This window comes from Nuphar pumila, chromosome 6 (assembly GCF_984573655.1).
Source record: "Nuphar pumila chromosome 6, dmNupPumi1.hap1.1, whole genome shotgun sequence".
Classification (NCBI taxonomy): Eukaryota; Viridiplantae; Streptophyta; class Magnoliopsida; order Nymphaeales; family Nymphaeaceae; genus Nuphar; species Nuphar pumila.
Genome location: NC_143254.1, coordinates 37,500,680 through 37,526,784, shown reverse-complemented (window position 1 = coordinate 37,526,784; position 26,105 = coordinate 37,500,680). Strand labels below are relative to the sequence as shown.

General features: G+C 37.7%; 1 protein-coding gene across 1 annotated transcript in view; it reads right to left on the bottom strand.

Annotated features, from left to right (window-relative positions):
• Positions 1-1,951: 1,951 nt before the first annotated feature.
• Positions 1,952-26,105, bottom strand: part of LOC149834658 (myosin-1-like) — a 54,481-nt gene continuing 30,327 nt past the window's right edge. Inside the window, exons 17-23 of the mRNA XM_090011519.1 lie at positions 21,219-21,424; positions 20,982-21,117; positions 19,868-19,997; positions 19,365-19,511; positions 19,159-19,274; positions 3,102-3,314; positions 1,952-2,842 (exon numbers count right to left, since the gene is read on the bottom strand). Coding sequence (XP_089867645.1) covers positions 2,363-2,842; positions 3,102-3,314; positions 19,159-19,274; positions 19,365-19,511; positions 19,868-19,997; positions 20,982-21,117; positions 21,219-21,424 — 1,428 coding nt within the window. The 3' untranslated portion in view covers positions 1,952-2,362. The remainder of the gene's footprint in view (positions 2,843-3,101; positions 3,315-19,158; positions 19,275-19,364; positions 19,512-19,867; positions 19,998-20,981; positions 21,118-21,218; positions 21,425-26,105) is intronic.

Below are 26,105 nucleotides of genomic sequence, written 5' to 3'. Positions count from 1 at the left end.
CTGCTACAGGGGATGCCGATCAATTGCCATCGCCGGAAAATCCCCAGCCGCACCCTACAGGGAGCCCTTGTGTTTACAGACGAAAATTTCTTAGCAGGTATCTGCTCGTCTTATTTTTTGAGGACCACAGAATCAGTTGATAGCCCATCATTATTTGTGATGAGAGTCACTGCTTATGATTTGCTTTTGTGCACCCATGCTTGTGTGCTTGCTCATGTGATTGCTTGCCAAACCGTGCCTTGTGCGCATTGCTAACTGATGCCACCCCATGCCCCATTTGGTGCCCTTGTGTGAACATGCATCGCTAACAGCCATTGTCCCCAACTTATAGGCTTGTTCAATGATCAAATGTGTTTCGCCAGCTTGCCCCGATAATGAGTAAGGTTGTCAATGTGTGGGGTTTACCCAAACCCTATAGGGTCTGGGTATGGTGATAAATAAGAAGACCTGAAGGTCCGATTAATACATGGAGTTGGGGATAGTTTGTGAAATTTTATACCCAATCCGAGGTTCGATTAAGACCTGCAATTTTCAATGTAAAAATACTAAAAAATATTATTTTACCGGGTCTAACTAATGTAGTTATTATCGAGTGCGGGTATGGTTTCTCTTATGGTGGGTTGGATTAGACTTGGGTTCAAACCCAATACCATACCCAAAAATCGGGGCTAGGTCAGGTTTCATCTGGGTCTGAACCAAACCCAACCTGTTCACACCCCTAATAGTGAGGTCGTGAGTTAATGTTGTAAGTTGACATTTAAAACCTAAGGTGATCGTCGCAACCCATCTCAATAAAACTGAATGCATAGTTTAGTGTAAGAAAATAGAAAATGATTGTACTGTTCTTGTCAAATGATGCATTTTTTGAAATGCCTCATAATTTGCATTATCCGCTCCATGTCCACAATCGTGGTTGCCTCACATTTTAAGACATTTTATCCTTCATGCTAGCGAATCTTCTGAGATACGTGTGCTACCATGCAAATCTCTTTTAAGTACTTGATAATCAAGGAGGTCTGCAAATGTGGTGACATTCGCATATATATAATATGACATTGCGAGCTATCATGCAAATCTCTTTTTAAGTAACTAATTGTCAAGGAGGTCTACAAAAATCTATTGTCTCATTATTTGGATCTTCGAATCCCTCACCAATCATTTAAGTTGTTAGTTTGATGATCAGTTGCCTAAAGGAGATTTGCATGGTAGCTTGTAAATGTTTTCATGCATTTGCAGACCTCATTGCCAATTAGTTACATGAGGGGATTAACATGGTGGCTTGCAAATGTTGTACTATACATATGCATTTGCGGACTTCCTTAACTATCACTCATTTAAAGAAGATTTGCATGGTAGTGCATGAATCTTATATTACACATTTGTACTTAAGAAGATTTTCACGGTAACTCATATATATATATATATATGTGTGTGTGTGTTTGTGTGTGTGTGACACATTTGCAAACCTCCTTAAAGATCAATTACTTAAAGAATATTGGTATGGTAGTGCATGAATAGCTTGCTAATGCAAAAGATAAAAATGACCTAAAAAAGTGAGGCATCCACGATTGTAAACATGGAGCATATAATGCAAATTATAAAGAATTTCAAAAAATGTGTCATTTTGCAAAGACAGCCCGGTCATTTTTCAGTAAAAAAACTAGACTTTTTTGTTTTTTTTATGATCAAGTTGGGGATTGGCCACCTTCTTTTCAGTAAACAAGAAGGGAAGGTGGTTATACAACCAAGTAATTATTCAACCGCCCATACCAGTGAAGTTCGTACGTGCACTGTCCCATCACATTGTGACTTGCACAAGCCGCTCCTACCAAACAGGCCCAGCCCCCATTGGGGGCAAGAAAACTTGAGACCAAAATTTCAGAGAAAAGATTTTACCTTTCAAGCATCAATCTTACCAAACAAGAACAAGATTAAAGAGCAAGAAAATTTTCAAACTTGCCAAATAGCAAGCCTGAAACGTGCATAGCTCATTTGCATTATCATTGATATTTTTTCAAATGTTTCAAATGACAAAATGCCTCTTACATTTTGACATCTATTCCCTATATACAATCTCTCTCTCTCTCTCTCTCTCTCTCTCTCTCTCTCTCTCTCTCTCTCTCTCTGGTATACACATGCTCCTACCACTATACAGTCGCAGCTCTAACAATCATGAAAGCTACATAATTTAATTGCTCCGATGAGCAAAAGAAGATCTGGATCAGAATGCGCATCCACGTCACCTGTTAGCACCATGCACATGTTGGATTCCCACCTTTTAAACATGTCGGACAACAAGCTTCACCCCAAAGATGGAAAAATAAATACCCCAGAAACCAGGGGAAAATAATATTAACATAAATTACATGCCCCATGTGTTCTTTTTACCCAAAAACCACTTCCTCCTAGCCTTGTCTCCCTCTGAATGCCCGATCTTCTGCAACATCACCTTGGTTTCATGTAAGCGAGCCTTGTAGTCCTTCTTCCATGCAGCAAACCGCAGCTTAAGCTTGCGTAGCTCGTCATCTGGATTGTGAGCAGAATCAGATTGGCTGGACTTGACCTCAAGGAGAAAATTGGCATCATCTTCGAATGTCTTTTTCCGATGTTCAAGCTCCCTCGTTAAGACTCCCACAGCATTTCGACCGGTATTGACATCTCTCACCAATCCCACATCTGATGGTTGAGGATGAGGCTTCCCTGGTGTACCATTAGTGTCCGAAGTCCTCGATCCACCAGAAGTTGCATCTTCAGAATCATAGTAATTAGCCACGTCTAACCTGGCTGCTTGGCTACCCATATCATCGGCTGCAAGGCTCTTCTTAGCTGCAGTCAGACTCATCTGTGGGGTCAACCAAGGTGAGTTACAGAGATTCTAAGCACATTCAAATAAAAATCATATATACACATGCGCGCACATGCACACACAGCATAAAAAATTGATCATGTATCCCACTTTCAGGTAAAATAATGAAACCTAACATGCTAAAAGCTCATCTAGAAATTCTGCATCAGGAATAGGAAGCAAAAGATTCTCTTATTTGGAAGTGGTCAAAACAAAAGATGGACCGACAAAGAGAAGAGGACACAAAGACTACCACCTGCAACGATGTCATCTGTTTCTGCCATGTCTCTTCCATGGACCTCATTCTTGCCTCATATTCTGTCCAGCGTCTCTCATACTGTCGAACCCGTTCCTGCAATATGGCATTCTCATCTTCCTTTTCTCTCAAAGCTACCTCAGCATTCCTAACCCGCTTTTGGAGTTCGGTTAGGACCGAAGCTCCCACCTGCACATTCTCTACCTCTGGATCCTGAAAGAGAGCATTTATAGATTTAAGTGATAATAAATTTCTAATCAAGAAAAACCCAAATGCCTGTCAGAAAGACTTGCAATAGGGCTAAATTATAGTAGATTGAATCAGGCTCACATTTTATTCACACAATCAGAATCACTTAATTGCAATTATCAATTACCATTAATAAAATGTTTTTGAAACAAAATCAATAATATTATAAATCATTGAGCTTATAGTTCAGTAATCAAAGACGAGAACCAAAAGAAAGCCTTCTTTTCGAAGTGTAAGCCAGAACAAAGGGAGACACACGAATCAGAAGAGAGATTTCAAGAATGGCAAATATGTTCACTCTATCAATAACTGAGCATGATCTGGTGTATCATAAGAGATTTGCCTTTTCTATGGATTCCTACAGGTTGGATTTAAGAAAAAAAAAGACCATGATGAATAAGGTATTCAACTCCAAGGATGAATTGAAAAAGAACTCTTTTGGTTCTACCTCATTTTTTATGAAGAGAATGAATCTTTTTATCGAAGGATCAGAACAATAGAACATGTTGACATATTCAACAGTGCAACCACCAGCAATGAAATAAATGACTTCACAGCAGGTTTTCCGTCTTTGGAAATAATATTAGCACGAGATGAAGTATTGGATGGCCCAAAATGATGAACAGGTAGCTCCTGATAGGCCATCAACTCACCTCAACCATTACATCTCCCATATTATAAATCAGTCTTCCATTCCCTGTTTCACTCTATCCTGAGTCCCTGACATTTAGTAACGTTAACATGACACATCAGACCCCCATCAGTGTTGTTCTCCTGGCTAGTAGCAGGTGGACACGAGTCCAATATCCCGAAGGTCTTGTGGTCGAATCCAGATGGAAGTGTGCTCGTGACGTTGTGCTGGTGGCAAGTTATGAGGCCCTTTCACGTTACTCAGGGTCTACTATTTGGTCTCATCATCCAAAAAAAATAAAAAACATTGACACGAGAAGTTTAATGGTACTGCATGTTTCAAACAACGCAAATACACACTAGGACTTCTATCTCCACCTTTGTTCTCCTCCTTTCCCTAATATTTCTTAAAAGCACTTAATTCCCACCAGTATTCAAACTTTTATGATCATATTTGATGTGACAACAATGGCGCCTGTGTTGAAATATAATTTGGGTTGTATTAAAATGTTCGTAATAACCATGTTAATCCACAAAAAATAGTTTAACTTTATGCAACACATGCAATAAATCTGCCACATGGATACAAATGCAGGAGTGGGGACACCAATCGGATACGCTTGGTACGATACAAAAAAATTAAAAATTAGGACATGGGAACACGGGAGTGCACACTCACAAATGTATGCATGTGTGTGAGTGTGAACTGGTTTGACTATGTCCATGCAGTGCTATATCGTGACTGTGAAGTGTCCGGGTGTCATCTCTTATCGACACGGGATATGTGCGCTAAGATAAGTGTCTGTGACATGGAATTAAATAGACAAGATTTGTCACAATTGTCTTAAAGTTTCTTCCATCAAAAGTATTGGGTCAAATGGTTGTTACGAGGGTTTCAGGTGGTAAGTTTATTTTGAAGTTGAAGTCCTGTGTTCTTCAATCATTTTCTTGATCTTTTTTATTGACAGATATTATAGAAGTTTCAAGGCTTCTTTGCAGTGGAATTTAAGTACGGGCACCAGACCTATTATTCATTTTTTATTTACATCTTCAATGTTTCTTATTATTCATATTTTTTTATATTATGTATTTCACTACTTTTTTCAAAATGCCATTGTAAGATTTTTATAAACTTCTCTTTCTCTGAAATTTCAATTCTCAATTTCCTCTTATTGATTAAAAGAGCTTTTTTCCAGCATTGATGGTTTGGTTCAATAAATGATTCACCCCTGCACTTATTTTAATAGAGTTGGTCATTAGAGCAAGAATTTAGTAGAATACAAACCCTACAACTGAAATCTCACCAAGTATAAATATAACTCTACATATGCATGCTTCAGGGATTAGTTTGCATGTTACATGCTTGCCTAGATAGGGAGAATGTGCATACAGAAAACCACAGCAAAGAATGTGCAGACTAAGCATCATTCAATAATGAATTAAGGCTTGTTGCCACTAACTCAAACCTGCTCATGCCATAGGAAAATGTAGCTGGGGCTTCGATGTGTTTGTGTGTAAGTCTGTTATTTTGTGTATTTGTCATTCCACCGTGCTCTTTGTTTCTTTGTTCGCTTTTGCTTTCGTTTGTGATTGTATTCTTGCCACTACATATCTCACTTAGGGCTACTCCAATTGGCTATGCCAAGAGTGCCACGTGAACTTCCCAAAGAACTATTGAATGTGTCATAATCTAAGTCGCAGGGACTCGGCAAAACAGGTGCCGCACCCACGTCGACGCGACGCAGGTGCGCGTGCGGCACCAAGTGCGGTCAACACAACCCTTGGTGCGGTCAACGCACCCAGGGTCACTTTTGTCCACTTTTTGGCATTAAAAAAAATCCCCGATGAAAAGGAAGATTAGGGCAAAAAAAATTGCCCTTAATCTCTCCTCTCCTCTCCCTCTGAGCTCGAGCTCTCTCCTACCGACACCCCAGCTCCTCCTCTCCTTTCGCAGGTACATACCCTCTCTCGCTCTCTTCTTGTGTCGGCAGGGGAGGGGCCGAGCCCCCCCCCCCCCCCTCTCGCTCCCTCTGTTTTCAACAGGTGAGGGGCCGAGCCTCCCCCCACCCTCTCACTCTCTTGTTGGGTCAGCAGGGGAGGGACCGAGCATCCCCTTCGCTTCTCGCTCTCTTGTTGGGTCGACAGGGAAGGGGCCAAGCCCCCCCCCCCCCCTGCTCCCTCTGTTTTCGGCACGGGAGGGGCCGAGCCCCCCCTCTCGCTCTCTTTTTGGGTTGGCTGGGGAGGGGCCGAGCCCCTCCCCCCTCTCGCTCTCTTGTTGGGTCGACAGGGGAGGGGCTGAGCCCCCCCTGCTCCCTCTGTTTTTGGCACGGGAGGGGCCGAGCCCCCCCCCCCCCTCTCGCTCTCTTTTTGGGTCGGCAGGGGAGGGACCGAGCCCCTCCCCTCTTTCGCTCTCTTGTTGGGTCGACACGGGAGGGGCTGAGCCCCCCCTATTAGACAGTGTAGTATACGTGTTTTGTATTTACAGTTTGGATTTGGATCCGGATCCAAACTACTTGTATGTAGCATGTCCACAACATAATGGCATACTTGTAAATAACCCCAGCTTATCAAGGTTATTGTGAAGGCTATGTATTAGGGCTTTTGCCTATTTATTAATGAAATAGGTCACGATTTCTGTTGTTGAGAAATCGTGACTCATTGCAGCCTCTCTCTCTTCATTCTCTTAGTTTCTCGTTCGCAGGCTCTGGAGAAAACTCACATGGTATCAGAGCATGTCTGATCCAAGGGCTGGAATTCTTCTACACAGGTACGTCCATATAAGATCTTCCTTCCTCTACTGGAATACGAGCCCCAGGTACTTCTGCCATCTTCAGATCTTCTTCCTTCAATTTGTTGGTACTTCTTCTCTACTGGAATACGAGACCCAACCTCAGGTACTTCTTCCTTCAATCTGTTCGTACTTCTTCTCTACTGGAATACGAGACCCAACCCCAGGTACTTCTTTCTTCAATTTGTTCGTACTTCTTCCTTCAATCTGCTCGTACTTCTTCCTTCAATCTATTCCTCCATCTTCACATCTCTTTACATCCAGTTTGATTGCTGAAACTGATTTGGGTTTGGGCCAAATCCATTTTCACGATATTTTTGTCCATCGAATCAGTAGATCTCTCGATTTGGATTTGCTTCTTTGGATTTGTACCAAATCAGCTTTTTCGATTTCTTTGCTTTCACGATATCTTTTGGGGTTTTATCGGTTGCTCCAGATCTGTACATCAGATTTGTCTCTCCCCTTTCCATTCAATTTCACATATTTGGGTTTTATCGGCTGCTGACAGATCTGTACATCAGCGATATTCCTTTTATTTCTACTTTATTATTGCTGTGTGCAATTTTTATATATTTTTTCAAAAAAAAAAGAAAGGAAAAGTCTTAGCTTCCTTTATCAAATCAGATTAGACCTGATAATCCGGGTATCAGTTCTGATAATCAGATTCACGCTGAATTCTCAGCTCTCTACTATTTATTTAGAAAAAAAAAGGTTGTTGCATTTATATACTGATTGCACACGCCAATAATATTCTTTTTCTTGTTCTAAGTCATGGATTCTTCTTCTTCTCAAACTTTTCTCTCATCCAACTTTCTTGGCCAACTCATTTCTGAAAAACTTACCAATTCCAATTTCTTAATCTGGAAGAGACAAATTCTTCCATTCATTAAAAGTCAAGGTCTTTCTGGACATTTAAATGGATCAATTTCAGCCCCTCCAGAATTTATCATACAAGAAACTAAGGATAGAAACGAGGTTGATTCTATACAACGAATACCAAATCCCCAATATGAAAATTGGATGAAGCGTGATCAAGCTGCAGTTGCTTTCCTTATCTCCATTATCTCTCAAGAAGTATTGGTGGGAATTCCAGATGAGTGCTCAGCAAAAGAATTATGGGACCGACTAGTGAAGACATATTCTCAGATTTCAGAGGCTAGAATTTCCTTTCTTCAGCGTGAATTTCAACTCCTCACTAAGGGTTCCATGTCTGTCATGGAATACTTGAACAAGGTCAAGAACATAAGCGATCAACTGGCTGTTGTCGAATATGAAGTGACAGACAAAGATAAAGTCAGGCAAGCCTTGAATGGATTAGGATCGGAATTCCATGTTCATTCGACCTCATTGTTATGTCTACCCAGCTTACCATCGTTTGAAGACTTGCAAGCGAAACTCCTTCAATATGAGATGACCTTAAAGGGGATGTCACATGACACTGGTGGACAGGTTCTTGCTACTAGTGTTTTCTTTGGCCAGAGACGCGGTGATAGTCATTTTGGTGCAGGCAGAGGACGAGGACGAGGTACTCCAGGGGGGCGTGGGTTACTACCCACCCCGAATGCCTCTCCTTATAATCTGAAAAACATGCCCACCTGTTATCTTTGTAACAAGCGAGGTCACGTCAAAGCCAACTGTTGGCACAATCCACAGAACAAAGGAAAGTTCCAAAAGGGTGAGAGCTCGTCAGGACGAAAGGAGAACCCTTCAAAGTTTGGTGGTGATGTGAAAGAGCTTCTTTTGGCTGCATTGTCTGAACTTGATCTGAAACGCGATGATAAAGAAGTCTGGTACATTGATTCAGGGGCAGGTACTCATGTCACAGGTAATGCGGGTAAATTCTCTACTTTAACTCCTTATTTTGGAAAAAGTAACATCGTCACTGGAGACGGGTCACACCACCCCATCACCCACATTGGAAATGTTTCTATCCCCTTGCCTAAATCCCCACTTCATCTTTCCAATGTTCTTCATGCCCCAAATATTACAAAAAATATTGTTTTTGTTTCTAAGCTTGTTGATCATACCAATTCTTCTGTTGAATTTACTTCATCTTTTGTTTATGTCAAGGATCTACAAACGAAGAAGACGTTCGCTAGAGGGGAACGTCGGAGAAATATGTATGTCTTCCAGGAGGACCCTTCTACTTGTGTTCGACCTACCTTGAAGTCATCTCCTCAGTCCATGTCGTCAAAGCATATTCATGTGTTCAATTTGCAATCTTCAAATAAATGTAATAAGTCTGATTTTTGGCATTTGCGTCTTGGTCATTGTGGTCGAGTCTTCATTGAGCGACTCGTATTTGATGGTCTTATTCTTGAGTCTGGCCTGATTCCTAGACCAGATAATAAAATGTGTTCAAGTTGTCAAATGTGTAAGAGTCATGTTCTTCCTTTTCATCCAATAAATGAGAGAGCTTCAAGGCCTTTTAAAATCGTTTGTTCCGATGTATGGGGACCGGCTCCTAATCCTTATAATTCTGGCAGCAAATATTATGTTAGTTTTATTGATAATTTCTCTCGCTTCACTTGGATATATTTCATGAAGAATAAATCGGAAGTTTTCTCTATTTTTCGTTGTTTTCATACATTTGTCAAAACTCAGTTTTCTTTTAATATTCTACATTTCCAATGTGATGGTGGGGGGGGGGGGGATACTCCTCCAGGGATTTTATCAATTATCTCCAAGATAATGGGATAAATCGTAGAGTATCTTGCCCGCATACACCCCAACAGAATGGAATTGCAGAACGGAAACACGGTCACATTGTGGAAAGCGCTATGAGCATGATGCATGGAAATCATACTCCCATAGGACTCTGGACAGAGGTCTTTCACTCTGTTGTTTACATTATTAATCGTCTACCCATGAAGCTTTTAGAAGATAAATCACCTTTTTTTGTCCTATTTGATAAGCATCCTGATTATGATGAACTAAAAATTTTTGGCTGCACGTATTATGTTCATATTGACTCTTCTCTGCGAAACAAGTTTCAGGTTAAGGCATCCAAGTGTAGATTTGTCGGATATGCAGATCACCACAAAGGGTACAGGTGTTATGATCCTGACAACAGACGAATTAAGATATTTAGGAATGTAGTTTTTGATGAGAATGATTTTGGAGATGGAGAATATGCTTCTGTCTAAACCAATATGAATACTCTATTTTATGATCCATGGCTCAGTGCAGAGCTCTTTCCTGCAACCAATGATGAGTGTTCTTCCTCCTGTGCTCAAAGAACATCCTGTCAAGATAGATACAATGGCATACAGGAACTTGAAATAGAACATCCTCCAGAGATTAACAAGTTTGCTGGGCAAGTTTATAGGAGAAGAGAAAGGGACTCACTCTTGACTTCGGATGATATTGAACAAGAAGATCCTATGTTTGATCCATCCAACGACATTACTTCTTCAATTTCTAATACAGTAGCTATTCCGATCAGACGATCTGAAAGAGCTCAGCATCCTATTGAAAGGTGGGTCAGTTATAAGAATTTCACCATGGATTTTCAGTTATTTTTGTCACAGATTGAGAAAGAGACTGAGCCTAGACATTTTCATCAAGCCATTAATTCCAAAAAATGGATTCAAGTCATGAATGAAGAGATGGAAGCTTTGTACCAGTGTCAAACATGGACTGTTGTTCCTCGACCTCCAGATAGAAATGTTGTTGGCTCACGATGGGTCTACAAGATCAAATACAAACCGAATGGAAGTGTTGAACGATACAAAGCTCGTCTCGTAGCCAAGGGATTCACTCAAGAGTTTGGACAAGACTATGATGAAACATTTAGTCCAGTTGTGAAAATGGGTACAATTCGCATTGTTCTTTCATTAGCTGTCGATTATGGTTGGAGAATAAGTCAGCTAGATGTGAAGAATGTCTTTCTTCATGGGGATTTGAAGGAAGAAGTATACATGGAACAACCGCCAAGCTATACAGAAGTAGATTCAAAGGAATATGTATGCAAATTAAATCGAGCCCTCTATGGACTGAAACAAGCATCTCGATCTTGGTTTGAGAGTTTCTCTCTAGAAATTCAAAGACATGGTTTCTATCGATCGCAATTGGATCACTCCCTCTTTATTCTTCGAGGTAAGGAGTTTACTACCTTCTTGTTAATATATGTTGATGATATAATTATTACAGGAAGTAGTGAGAATCATGTTCAAGAAACTAAAGACCTTCTGAGTCAAAGGTTCAAAATGAAGGACCTTGGAAACCTTCGATACTTTCTTGGAGTAGAAGTGGATAGTCAAGGAAATAAACTTACTTTGACCCAACATAAATACACCCTGAATCTGTTAGAAAAGGGTGGAATGAAAGATTGCAAGCCTCTTGCTACTCCTAGTGTGCTTAACCAGAAACTAAGTGTGCAAGACGGAGACTTGTATCATGATCCCACCAAATATCGGAGTCTAGTGGGAATGCTTCAATATCTTACTTTTACCAGGCCCGATATTACATATTCAGTCAATCAAGTTTCTCAATTCATGCATGAGCCAAGGACGGGATACATGGATGCAGTAAAGAGGATACTGAGGTACTTGAAGAGTACTGTTGGAGATGGACTTTTGTACACCAAAAGCAGATCCATGAATATTGCTCATGACATAATTGCTTATTCAGATGCAGACTGGGCAGGAGATCATGATGATCGAAAGTCAGTTTCAGGGTATGGCATTTTCATTGGTGCCAATCTTGTTTCCTGAAGTAGTAGAAAACAGAAGGCAGTGGCTAGATCTAGCACAGAAGCAGATTACAGGGCGATGGCTGCTGCTACGGCAGAAGTAACATGGACTAGACATTTGTTAACAGAGCTCAAAGAGTCGATTGCTAGTTGTTCTCTCTTTTGTGATAACCAAAGTGCTATTCAAATATCTCTTAATCCCATTCATCACAGCAAGACCAAGCACATTGAGATTGATCAGCATTTTATCAGGCAGAAGATTGAAGAAAAAGAGATTGAGCCCCATTATATTATAACAGAAGACCAAGTGGCTGATTTGTTCACTAAAGGACTCACAAAGTGCCGTTTTTGGTTTCTAAAGAGCAAGTTGTCCATGATCCAAAATCATGCACAACTTGAGGGAGACTATTAGACAGTGTAGTATACGTGTTTTGTATTTACAGTTTGGATCCGGATCCGGATCCAAACTACTTGTATGTAGCATGTCCACAACATAATGGCATACTTGTAAATAACCCCAGCTTATCAGGGTTATTGTGAAGGCTATGTATTAGGGCTTTTGCCTATTTATTAATGAAATAGGTCACGATTTCTGTTGTTGAGAAATCGTGACTCATTGCAGCCTCTCTCTCTTCCTTCTCTTAGTTTCTCGTTTGTAGGCTCTGGAGAAAACTCACACACACACACACCTGCCCCCTCTGTTTTCGGCAGGGGAGGGGCTGAGCACCCCTGCTCCTCTGTTTTCGGTAGGGAAGGGGTTGAGCCCCTCCCTGTTTTTGGCAAGGGAGGGACCGAGCCCCTCGCCCTACTTCCTTTGATTTCAGGGGAGGGGTCGACCCCCCCCCCCTCTCGCTCTCTTGTTGGGTCGACAAGGGAGGGGCTAAGCCCCCCCCCCCCCCCCGCTCCCTCTGTTTTCGACAGGGGAGGGGCCGAGCCCCCCTCGCTCTTGTTCTCTTGTTGGGTCGGCAGGGGAGGGGCTGAGCCCCCCTTTCGACAGGGGGAGGGGGTCGAGTATAATTGATTTGAAAATTTGAATGTATTTTTTTTTGTATTTTCAGGATAAAAATGACGGATAAAGGGAAAGGACTTGCGTCATCCTCATCCCAACATGTGAGTTATGCAGCTAGTTTTGCTGATAGTTGCAGTGGGATTGATGATGTGGGGCCACTATGGGTACATGTAGATAAACTTGCAAAAACTAGAGAAGGAGGTGGTGGAAACAAGAGATTTTGATGCAAGCTCTGCGAAAGAGATTTTGTTGGGTCTTACACAAGAGTGAAGACTCATTTGTTGAAGATACCAGGATATGGCATTTCAGCATGCAGAAAAGTTGATGAGGCAATGCGAAGACAATACAAGAAAATACAAGAAGAAAATGAGAAGAGAAGGGCAATGTCCGATTCTTCTGCAGTCAGTGTGTCATTTGCAAGCACCAAGAAGATGCTGAAAAAAAAAAGAAAAGTCAATGTAGGAGGTAGAGGAAGGATACAAGCAACATTCAATACATATGGAAGAGAAGAATTGGATAGAAAAGTTGGGAGGTATTTTTATTCTGGTTCACTCCCATTTAATGCTGCTAGAAATCCTTATTGGAAGGATTTAGTAACATCCTTGGCAAATTGTAATTTGAGTGGTTATGTGCCTCCAAGTTTAGAAAAAATACGAACCACACTTCTTGCAGAAGAGAGGGCAAATGTGGAGAGGTTGCTAGAGATTAAAAAATATTCATGGGAGCAAAATGGAGTTTCTATTGTAACTGATGGATGAACAAATATTCAAAGGCGTCCATTAATCAATTTCATTGCTTGTTCGCTTAGTGGCCCAATATTCTTGAAAGCAGTTGATGCATCTGGGAAATATAAAAATGCAGAGTATTTGAAGGGATTGTTTATAGAAGTGATAAAAGAAGTGGGTGATCAGAAAGTGGTACAAATCGTTACAGACAACACTCCAGTTTGTAAAAGTGCAGCGTTGAGTTTGGAGAGTGAGTACCCTCATACTTTTTGGACTCCCTGTATAGCACACAACTTAAATCTAGCCCTAAAGAGCATGCACAACCCCAAAGAAGAAGAAAATTCACAAGCATATGCTTTATGTTCATGGATTGAAGATTTAGAAAGAAATGTCAAAAGCATTAGGAATTTTGTTGTTAACCACCATCGTGCTAATGCTATATTTAATAGGCATTCTGATTTGAAATTGTTAAAGGTCGCTAAAACACGTTTTTCGTCCATCATTGTGATAATGAAGAGGATTAAAAGAGTGAAGAATGCTTTGATTAACATAGTGACTGATGAAAATTGGACATTCTATCGTGCTGATGATGATATGAAGGCTCAAGAAATTAAGAAATTCATTCTTGATGATGAGTTTTGGGACAGAGTGGTATACTTCCTTCAATTTACGCAACCTATTTGGGAAATGTTAAGAGAAGTTGATAAGTATGAGCCCATGCTTCACAGAGTTTATGAAATGTGGGATAATATGATTGAAAAAATACAAGCTATAGTTTTCATGCATGAAGAAAAAAATCTTGCATTGGATGATTCAAATTTTTTTAATCATATTCATTCAATTTTAGTCAGAAGATGGGATAAGAGCAACACTCCTTTGCATTGCATGACACATTCTCTTAATCCAAAATATTATGCAAATAAGTGACAGGCTGGTGGTATTGGTCATGTCCCTCCAAATTTAGACTCAGAGCTATCAAGACATAGAAATATGTGTATGACAAGACTTTTTCCAGAAGCACATCTTCTACATCAAGTTACACAAGAGTTTGGAAAATTTTCATCTTCGAGATTATATAGACCAACATTATTCGCGAGAGAAGAAGATAATATAGACCCTATCACATGGTGGTCAACATTTGGATCAGAAACACCTCTTCTGCAACGTCTTGCATTAAGATTGTTATCGCAGTCTGCTAGTTCATCTTGTTGTGAAAGAAATTGGAGCACATATTCTCAAATCCACAACATGAAGAGAAACAAACTCACCAACAAGCGTGCAGAGGATTTAGTATATGTTCATTCAAATCTTCGATTACTTTCGCGAAGCAATGAGGTACTAATTTGCTCTCTTAACATCCAAATTTTGGGATGTAAACCCAGAAGAGTGTGACTTCGAGGGAGAACATGATTTCAACATAACAAACATGGATTTAACCAAGCCCAGTATTCCTTCTAATCAGCGTTGTTAAAAACGTGTCTCAAGGCGCAAAAACGCGCCTCGCCTCAAGGCGAGGGCCTTTGTGCCTTGAGGCGCAGGCTTGAAACGCAATACCCTTGAGGCGTGCGCCTCATAGGCCTTGAAGCGAGGCGCGCCTCGGACTGAGGTGTACCCGCCTCGATTTATTTGGTCAAATGAGGGTCAAAACCCTCATTCGACCAAAAAATAAGGCTTAAACAAAGCCCTACCTACTCCTTTTATGTGTTTTGATTTTTTTTTCTCACAGCCTTCTCTCCCTCACGGCTCTCACAGGCTCACAACATTCTCTCTCGCGTGGTGGAGCCCCGAAACAGGTATGGATTTTTTTTGCTCTCTCGTTCTCCTCTTCTTCTTATCTCTTCTCTCGTCTCTCGCGTGATACAAAAAAATGCACAGATGCACAGATTTTGTCTCTCTTTTTGCCGTAGTTCATGCACAGAAATGCATTCAACTATTCTAATTTATTCTTTTTGTTTTCAGTTAATGTGTTCTGCGTTTTCAATACTCCTCTGAATGTGCTCTGCGTTTTCAAGATGCTTCCGAGTATGTTTTGCGTTTTCAATACACATCCAAAGGTGTTCTGCGTTTTCAATACACCTCTGAATGTGCTCGGCATTCTCAATATGCATCTGAAAATAAAAGAAAAACAAAAGATTAGAAACCTGCGCACTTTACTATGAGGCATGATTTTATTTATTTTTGTCCGGATGATTGTGCCAAATACATTTTGTCGTGTTTCTGCTAGGGGTCCTGCGTTTTCTTTTATGTACAGAAACCTGGTGTTATATTAAAAAATGTCTGTGTTTTATGTTTCATTAGATGGTTAATTTTTTTGTATGTTAATGGATACGATCACTACAGCTGCGTGTTTTTGCTTTTGCTGGAAATCTGCAAATACACCTGATATGCATTTCCAGCATTGGGGAAAATTTTGATACGCGTGTTTGACAGTGAAAAAGATATAATATGTTGAAATCGTGGTATCTACGTGTTTTTGTTTTTAATGAAAATCTGCAAATACACCTGATATGCATTTCCAGCATTGGGGAAAATTTTGATACGCGTGTTTGACAGTGAAAAAGATATAATATGTTGAAATTGCGGTATCTACGTGTTTTTGTTGTTAATGAAAATCTGCAAATACACCTGATATGCATTACCAGCCTAGGGAAAATTTTTGATATGCGGATTTGACATTGAGGAAAAAATATATAATAAGTTGAAATCCCTACATCTGCGTGTTTTGCTTCTGATGATAATCTGCAAGTCTCTGATATGCCTTTCCAGCATTAAAAAAAAAAAATTATAGACTTAATAATTTGATACGTGTGTTTGATAAAAAGAATAATTACGTAAAAATCCCTACTTTGCATGTTTTTGGTTTTGATGAATTTTTGTATTAAGGATATTGACAGAAATTTATTTATGTTAAGTTCCATAACAGGATATAGATGTATTAAGCCTAATGACAGTTTTGAATTTCTGTATTAAGCACATTGACATAAAGTGATCTATGTGTTAAGTTACAGAGCAGTTTTGATTCTTTTTAGAAAAGAATAATTCGTTTGTTTTTTGTCCACAAGGATGCTTACTGATATTCTATGTTGCAGTTCATACTTTTTCCGTATTTATTTGAGATTTTTTATTTTTTGTTGGTTGTTGCTTCATCAATAAAGCATTTATTATTTATTTATAATTTTAGATAATTTTTAGTCTTTTTTAAGTTTTAATAAAAAAAATTTTTGAGGCTTACGCTTTGCGCCTCGCCTCAGATTTTGGTGGAGCGCCTCGCTACGCCTCAACGCTTTTCACAACACTGCTTCTAATGATGCATTTGATGATGATGAAGAAAATTATTAGCATCCATTACTTCATCAGGATATACTTTGGTTTGGTATGTAATTTAGTTCTTTTATGCTTTACTTATTTGATTGATATTTAGGTTGATTTATGTAATTGCTTTACTTATTTGATTGATAATTTGATATTTAGGTTGATATATTGCATGCATGATGAATGATATTATGACAATGTTAACTGTTAAAACTTCAAAATTATATATATTTTTTTTTACATTTTTGCCCCTGCCGCACCCCCGCACCCGGTTTTTTTGGAAGTGCCGCATCCCCGCACCCGCACCCATGTGACATAGGTCATAATTGAATCATTTTTTCCAATAACTACAGAAAAACATGTAACCACTTTTTAGATTAATCTCCCTTCTCCCACAACACGCCAATGACAATGAAACATGTGATATTTTGCCTTTTCTCACTTACATTATGTAGATTGGCATCAAATCTTACATGAGCATTGTCGTTAAAAAGAATTTAAAAAGCAGCCTGCTTGCTAGGCTTTTGAATAGAGATTCATTTTACCTTACAATGTGGTCAATGCTTGATGGACCTGACTGGCACCAAGTCCACGGATATTAAAGATGATTCTTTTTTCATGAACAAACTATACATATTTGTTGTTATTTTTATGTATTGTTTTATATCTAATTAGCTTTCTTTCATGTATTGTCAAATCTTACCTAAGCATTGTCATTTAAGAGATTTCAAAGGCAGCCTGCTCACTAGGCTTTCGAATAGAGATTCATTTGATCTAATAATGTGGCCAATGCTTGATGGATATGACTGGCACCAAGTCCAGGGATATTAAGATGATTCACTTTTCGTGAACTATACATTTTCATTATCATTTTTATTATTGTTTAATATCTAATTTAGCTTTCTTTCAGTTTATTCTCATTTCTTTACAGAAAATATAGCACTTGTCAAAAAATCTACCTCTAGCAGGCTGTTGAACTCTTAAAACTTAAAAAAATTAGTTATTAATTTTTAAGCCTTTAAGTATAACTCTTAGGACTCTTAAAACGAAACCATCATTATTAACATTAATTACAAAATAAATAGAACCAATATCTTGAATAATTACTTTTCCTAAGTTATTAAATCCTTACCACATTGGATTGAAATCCTCTAGGTTATCCTTTAATAAAGAGCATATTTTAATAAAACTTCCTCTTGATGGCAATTTTTATGGTTTGATCATCTTGATGGCTCCAGTTAGAAGGTTGGAGAAATGGGAAAATATATTAGTTAAAAGAGGTCGGGGTAGGCCTAGGAAGACTTGGATGGAGATGATAGGAAAGGATATGAATGCTTTGAACCTCACCGAGGACATGGCATTGGATAGAAATGATTGGAGGAAAAGGATTCTTGTGGAAGACCCAAAATGAATTTCTTTTTTGGTTCATATCGCTGACCCCAATTGTTTTGGGATGAAGGCGTAGTTGTTGTTGTTTGTTGTTGTTTGTTGTTGATCATCTTCACTTTCTTAAATCCTAACCAAATCAAATAAGCATATTTCTATCCCCTTATATTTTTTATTTTGTAGACCTCATCCTTAAGTGTGGAGAGCTACATCACAGGGGCATGCCATTTTGGCTTTGTGTCTAGGGGCAACACATGACATGAGGACACAACCCTGACACATACAGACAATTTTTTTATTTTTAACAATTTTTAATAATTTAACAATATATCCAATAAATACATACATTTTTATATATTAAAATATCAAAAATTTATTTTTATTGATTAAAAATAATTCAAAAATCCATGTCCACTTGCCCTATTTCTCAAAATTTGCAAACTTACATGATGAACGTGTACCATCTGAAATGAAATAATACATATACAATAGAATGACACTAAGGGCTACAAGAGAGCACTATTACAATAGGGCCACTAATGGGCCAACCACAATCTCAACAAAGGAGATAATCACCAAACACAAGTCACAAAAAAAAGACAATGTAAAAACATAAAATGTATTGAACCACAACAATGCTTAGACAATAATACAAGGGAGAGCTCTATTTATAGAGCCAAAGAGGAGAGAAAAAGGGAGACAGTCCAGTTCGTAGTTGAACTGCCTCCAACTGTCATAAATATGACTGCTGGGAACAGTCCAGCAGCTATTTGGACTGCTCCAACAGTCAAAAAATAAAATTACAGAAAATAAAGACCCTAAAAAGTCTATGCATCCCCTACTAGGATGTCCTTATTACATGATGTGAAATGACCAAAAAAACTCTAATATATATATATATATATATATATATATATATATATATATACACATACAACATATTTTAACACCATCACAGTATGTGTCCATGTTAAAGAGCAGAGAGAATAAAACTGTAACCTTATAAATTTTAGTTTTATTGAAACTACATTTGAAATCCCATTATATTAGGCTATTTTAAAGGAAAGATAAGGAAAATATATAAACATATCCAACTTTTTGGTAGTTTCTAATACTAATAAAAAATATAACTATTTGTGTCAAATATTTTATTTCCCTTATTTTGTAGGGTCACAAGCCAATACAGTAGTAATGACCTAAAAAAACTAAAATTTAATGCAACCAATTTCTCTATTTCTAAGAAAGACAATTTATTATAAACTTACCATTGTTATATGGTGCCTCTTGTCTAATTTTCGCTCTGATTTTAGAGACTGTACATTTGACTTTCTTAAATCATGTGTTGCTGCAAACTGCCTTCTTGCAAGCCAACCACGAACAACTACAGAAGATAAAAAGGAGAAAATAGATTATATATGATTTACCAGTGGACATTGTCTAAATCTAAAATAGCCAATAAACATGATTTTACCAGATTGTACAAGCATTACAGCTTTAATCGTATCTTTGTATTTCCTCCTAGCAACAAGTAGTCTGAACTGTTTCTGTATAGTGATAGCTGCCCTCTGCCATTTTATTAGAGTACAGAACACCTTTCTTGCTCTTTCACCCCTTGTGTCTGCACAAACCAATCCAAAAAATTGTTATCAAAATAGTAAGCACATTGAAGGATATCATATCCACCTTAATATCAAATGCACATTGAAGGTATGCATATGCATATTAATTAATAAGTGTCACAAAACTATGTAGATTAATAGTTGCCAAGAGTGTCAAATTTTGAAATATATAAGTCTTTGCTTAGGTGGGAGAAAGGTGTTAAGGAGGCTTTTGTGGAATTAAGGAGGTAGTTATGGTGTTTCCTGGCAAATAACTGCTCGAGAAGACAGGTATTTACCAATTCCAGGAATTGGAGGGTTTTCTCTTTTCGATTCCCCAACTCCCTACTATGCTTAGCATTATAACATAACTTACATGACTGCAAAGAAATTATTGCACTCCTCAGTTCCTGGAAACGGCGACGAACTTGGAAACCTCGAAAGCACTTCTGTATGCCAACAATGCCTAGCAAAGCACGGTTTCTTGTATCCTCCAAAGCACCAATCTGGATGTTCTCAAACAAATAAATAATCAGGCCAACAAGTGTGGACACACACACACACACTTTATTTAGTTAGTTAGTTATGCATGCATGCATGCTTACATACACACATACATGTTTACATGTATCTCTAAAGGTAAGTAAATAACACATTTTCTATTTTTTCAAACTTTTTAAGATCAAAAACTACAACATGATCTATGTGGTTTGTTTAGTAAGGGTTCAAAAAATCAATGGCCCACAATGTACCAAAATTTGATGGCTCAAAAAATCATGTTTTTATATTGGAAAAACACAACCTAAGGTCCAATTCTTAGCAAACAAAACATGTTGAACACATCTATACGGTCACATTGAGTTGATACAGCTTGCGTTTATGATTTACACCTCAATAAGTTTTGTACCTTCATTAATACAAAATATTTATTCATATATGGGTCTATATAACCTCAAGCCTTCATATTGACATTAGCAGCACTGAAATAATTGAAATGACCAAAAAACCCACAAAGCAGTGTAATTTTAAAAATAAAGGCCACTCTCATTTTTTAAGCTAAAATGACTAAAGCAGCCTTTGCTAATTTTGACAAGTTTTTCTGTTTGCCTGCAAAATAAAAGACATAATCTACCCCTAAAGTAATGTAACTAGATGTTTCAAAAAAAAGTTTTGATAATTTCAACTAATGCAAGTTGCTAATTTTAATATGAAGGGTATAAGATTACCTCTCTCATATGTGTGCATATGTGTGTGTTTGTGTGTTTGTGTGCATGTTTGGGTCATTGTCAGACACTGTATCACTTAATTTCCACAAGAAAAAACTTAAAAACTATTCTACCAACAAAAGAAAGAAAGGAAGCAACCACCATCTCATCCAACGCATAGAATAAAAAATGATTCAATAAGAATCATCTATATATAACAAGATTTCTTAAAGCAGCCGTGAATCAAGAAACAACCTATGAGAAAATGCAGCTAACAAAAGTTACCTGGCCTGTTCGGAAAAACAACTTCGTATAGCCAACTTGATACATATCAGGCAGAATATTGAACTGTTGAAGAAGTGCAACTGAAACACTGAGTGGGTCCTGAGATGCGACATGGTCCAAAAGAAGAAAGCCATACCTAAATGTATTTTTGCAGCAGAAAAGTAAGAAACATTAAAGTCATGATAGTCACATTAAAACTTCTATCGAAGAATTTTTTCAAAGATGTGAACATTTTACCTCCTTGCAAAATATTGATGTGTCATTCTGGTTGGATATCCAGACCTTGAAATCCGCACAACCTCCAAGACTCCACAACATCTTAGTTGTTGCAAGACAAGATCCTTCTCATATAAACCTGGAAGCTGGAGGCTATTTGGCTTTATGCAGCGAATGAAGTGTGGTGTGGTGTTCTCAAGACGTTGCATCAATTTAAAAAGTTGGCCCTGCAAGCCATTGAAATAATCGTCAACTTGTCTAATAAGACAATCACCTCAGCAGTATCAAACTGCAAATTTAAGCAAGAAAAATAAAAACAAGCTATTTCTCCCAGTCAACATCTTAAACATAAGTCACATCCCACTCAACAACTTCAAGCTATGTCACAGGGATTCGGCCAACCAGGTGCCGCACCCGCGTCGACGCGACACGGGTGCGCATGCAGGTATGGCACCCAGTGCGGTCAACCCGACCCTGGGTGCAGTCAACACACCCAGGGTCATATATGTCCAGATTTTGGACTTTAAAAAAAAAAGCCCGATGAAATAGGCTGAGGATTAGGGCAAAACATTTTTGCCCTCTCCTCTGTCTCCTGACCCCAACGCTGCGAGTCTGCGACCTGTCTCCCGACCCTAACGCCGGCGATGCCTACGAACTGCCACCGGGTTGAGCAGAATGCTCTCAAAGTTTTACGCCACTAAGACAGCGACCATAGGTTCAGCCGGCTGAGACCAGTTCCACCATGTCTTCAATTTTTGGTGTAGTTGAAAAAAAGAAAGAAAAACTCAAATGTAAGGTATGCAATGCTAAATCTGAAATCTACCCTAGACCAGGTCTAACATATTTCTCTAGTCTTGGCCAAAACAATGAATTGTGCCAAAAGTGAGTACCGGTAAACACAATTGCAATATCATCGTGGTGGTTACCCATGTGGTCAGCATGGTCATGTATCAAGCTGAAGGCTTAGGATCGAATCCCATTGGCTTATGGGTGATGCCGGTTCTTTATCATGTTCGGGGCACGTAAGACTGTCGTGTCCTCAACCTGGAGTTTTACCTTGCAGGGAGGCCGGCCCACTAAGTGACCTTGGTCTCAGTGAGGTTTCATCATCATAAAAAAAATTACAACTGTATTATGAATCATTTCGAACGACCTGAGTCTTTCTGGATCTGGAACCAATATTCAAGACTCACAGTGTGCACCAATAGTGATGCAGAGCACAAGCAGGTCGCAATATGAGTCTATTAGGTCCATTTGCATCCATTTGGTGTTATTAGTCTTTTGGTATTTGGGTTAGATTAGTGGATCATTTTGGATCCATTTTACATTTTGGATTGTTTTAGGTTTTATTTAATAGATATCAGATCCATGTAACAAATCCATATTTACATTTAGTAGTTTCATAGAATTAGGATGCTATTTTTATTTGGGTGTTTATCAAAAATTTGAATCATCATGATTGTAATCTTTCATCTATATAAAGATGAGGGGTAGAATCAAGATGAGAGTTAGATATGATATTATTTTCAGTTTTATTGAATTTCTTATTATTTCAATTATTTTTTGCACTTCTTTCTAATTTCCTGCATTTTCTTAGAAATTCCTAGATAATATATATAATTTTATATATATACCTTCCCGTACCCCCGCACCCAAAGTTTTTTTAAAGTGCCGCATCGCTGCACCTGCACCCGCACCCATGTGACAAAGACTTCAAGAAATTATCTACTTTCGCTTTCAGAGCTTGTAAAAGGTATATCTACTTAAGTTTTTCACAGGTAACAGTCACAAATATGAATTTTCTCTAAGTGAGAAGACATGATAAGTCATACACAGTCACAAATATTGGTACCGGCTATATCTCGGTGAGGTTATTTCTCGCAATATTATAAGTTTGGTGATAAATTTCGGAAAAAATCTTGGTGCTTAAAATATATATACATATATATATATATAACAAAAAAGTAAGTAAGAAAATATCATGTTCAGATAATAAAATACATATATAATAAAAAAATAAGTAAAAATGCAAAATAAAGAAAAAAACACATTTAAGATGTAGAAAATAAATAAAAACAGTAACAATAATTGATAACATTGTGATATTATCACGAGAATATTGAGATATCAATTTGACAATATTTACAAAATATCGTGATATTTTACCTATAATATCGTTCGCTGAAAATACAGCGATAATATCGCGATATTTTGAAAACATCACTGATATCTGTGATTATGGTCATACATGGTATCAATGTATTCATCTCATAAATGCTTCCATTATCATTAAACCAGCATTCAAGAGATTATTTAAGGATTCAACATAGCAATGCAAGCTGTTATGATGGCATAAAGAAGAATATTGCTGATTGATGATTCATTGTTGTCAGTAACAAGAAAAGTAAACGTGGAAGCAATAACATCTAACCAAACAGTACGTTAGCAAAATGTGATCATCGAATCCAAACAAAGTGACTTCAAAAATAAGGAAATATTTGTAGCTATGCATGGTATGGACAACTTGTGCCAACCTACTGGCAGATATTTACATGATTTTTCATGTAATGATGCATAATCACGGACTCACTGTGTGATCAACAAAGGACCAGCTAGAGACCAAAGTTGAACAGTAGTATTATTCACTCATCAGTTCTGCACATTGTATATGCTCATATGGTAAATGGAAATAACGACCATAACTAGTGCCTTAAATGTTAACACCCATGCACACAAAGACACGAGCACGTGCACACACACATACACTCACTAATAAATAAATAAATAAATATAAATATAAATAAATATAAATATAAATAAATAGAGAAGGGCATAAGTTCGAACTCTGCGAAACAATGAACAAAAATGGGTGCACGGCCGCTCACCACGCATCTGTTTTTAGACCCTTTAGTGGCCACTCACAACCATTGCTAAAGGGTTCCAAGCATGAATTTTTTTGTGTGCCTGCTGATTGCGTGCGTGATCAGCAGCGTAAAAGCAGCTGCCCGCTTTTTCATTGAGAAGGGTGTTGAACATACCTCTCTCTCTCTCTCTCTCTCTCTCTCTCTCTCTCTCTCTATATATATATATATATATATATATATATATATATATAGGGAGCAGCATAATGGTGGATGCAGTTGTATTGAGATCTCCAAGAATCAAAAAGCAAATTCTACTAGGGCAAGAACCAGTGTTGTTAAAAGCATGCCTCGCCTTGAGGCGAGGCCCTCTGCGCCTCAAGGCGCTGGCCTAAGGCGTGCTTCATAAAAAACATTTTTTTAGTATTTATTATAGATTTTCTATTTCTTATTGCGTGTGTAGCTTCCTCAATAATGCATTTTTTATTTATTTGTATTTTTAGATATTTTTATAGTTTAATCCTTAGTTTTTTTTTCTAAGTTATATAATCGGTTTCATGTTAATCTCTCATATTTTTTAGTATTTATTTTAGATTTTTTTGTATTCTATTTTAGATTTTCTATTTCTTATTACTTGTTGCTTCATCAATAAAGCATTTTTTATTTATTTATAATTTTAGATATTTTTATAGTTTTTATTTAGTTTTCAAAAAAATTGAGGCTTACGCTTTACAATCAGTTTCTCAGTTACTTTTACATGTTAATCTCGTTTTTTTTAGTATTTATTTTAGATTTTCTATTTCTTATTGCTTGTTGCTTCATCAATAAAGCATTTTTTTATTTATTTCTATTTTTAGATATTTTTTATAGTTTTTTTAAGTTTTCAAAACAAAATTGAGGCTTATGCTTTACGCCTCACCTCTGTTTTTTGTGGAGGGCCTCGCTATGCCTCAACAACTCTTTTCACAACATTGGCAAGAACACAACACAACCATGCTCTCACGAGGTACAAAGGCACACACAAAATATAAAATAATTATTTTATTTTCATAAAATGCATAAAATATGCATAAGGGAATAGGGACCACAAGTCCCATATATATACATGAAAGAGAGAGAAGAGAGAGACCTACAAGCCGTTGGGAGGCCCCTACGGCTAGTTGGACAAAAAGACCAAACTGCCCATGGAAAAAACAAAAAATACAAAAATAAATCCTAACTACATTTTATAAAATAAATAAACATATATATATATATATTAAATACAAAATATATATGTGTATACTATATGTATTCATATACATACTATAGTCATAAATATCGGTATCGGCTATATCTCAACAAGGCTATTTCTTGTGATATTATAGGTTTGGTGATAAATCTCAGGGCTTACAAAATATAAAAAATAAGAAAATATCATGTTTAAACAAAAAATATATAAATGATAAAAGAAATAAGTAAAAAATGTAAAATAAAGAAGAAAAACATATTTAAAATGTAAAAAATAAATAAAAACAGTAAAACTAATTGATAATATTGTGATATTATCAAATTGGTGATATTTTCAAAATATCGTGATATTTAACTTATATTATCATTTGCTGAATTTACAGCAATAATATTGCGATATTTTGAAAATATCGCCGATATTTGTGACAATGATATATATATATACAGCTCTTAAGCAGTAAATGTTGGATGCGCTACAGCGCACCTCTTGTATCCAAAAACGCTCTTTAGTGGCGGGTCTTCAACCGCCGCAAAATAGCTGGGTGGAAAAAAAAACCTTTACCGGCGGTTGCGACCACCGCTAAAGAGGGTTTTTTTATGTTAATGCACACGCAATCAGCAGTGTATGCGAGTCCGAGTAACAGCGGACGAAAACGCCATCCACTGTTACTCACATCCCTATATATATATATATATATATATATGCGCGCGTGTGTGTAGGGTCTCTAGAATATGAGATCCAAAGTGTGAACTGACATTTTCATGGGTTTTTTATTTATTTTTTCTCCATAAAGATGCAATCTACATGTTTGGTTTT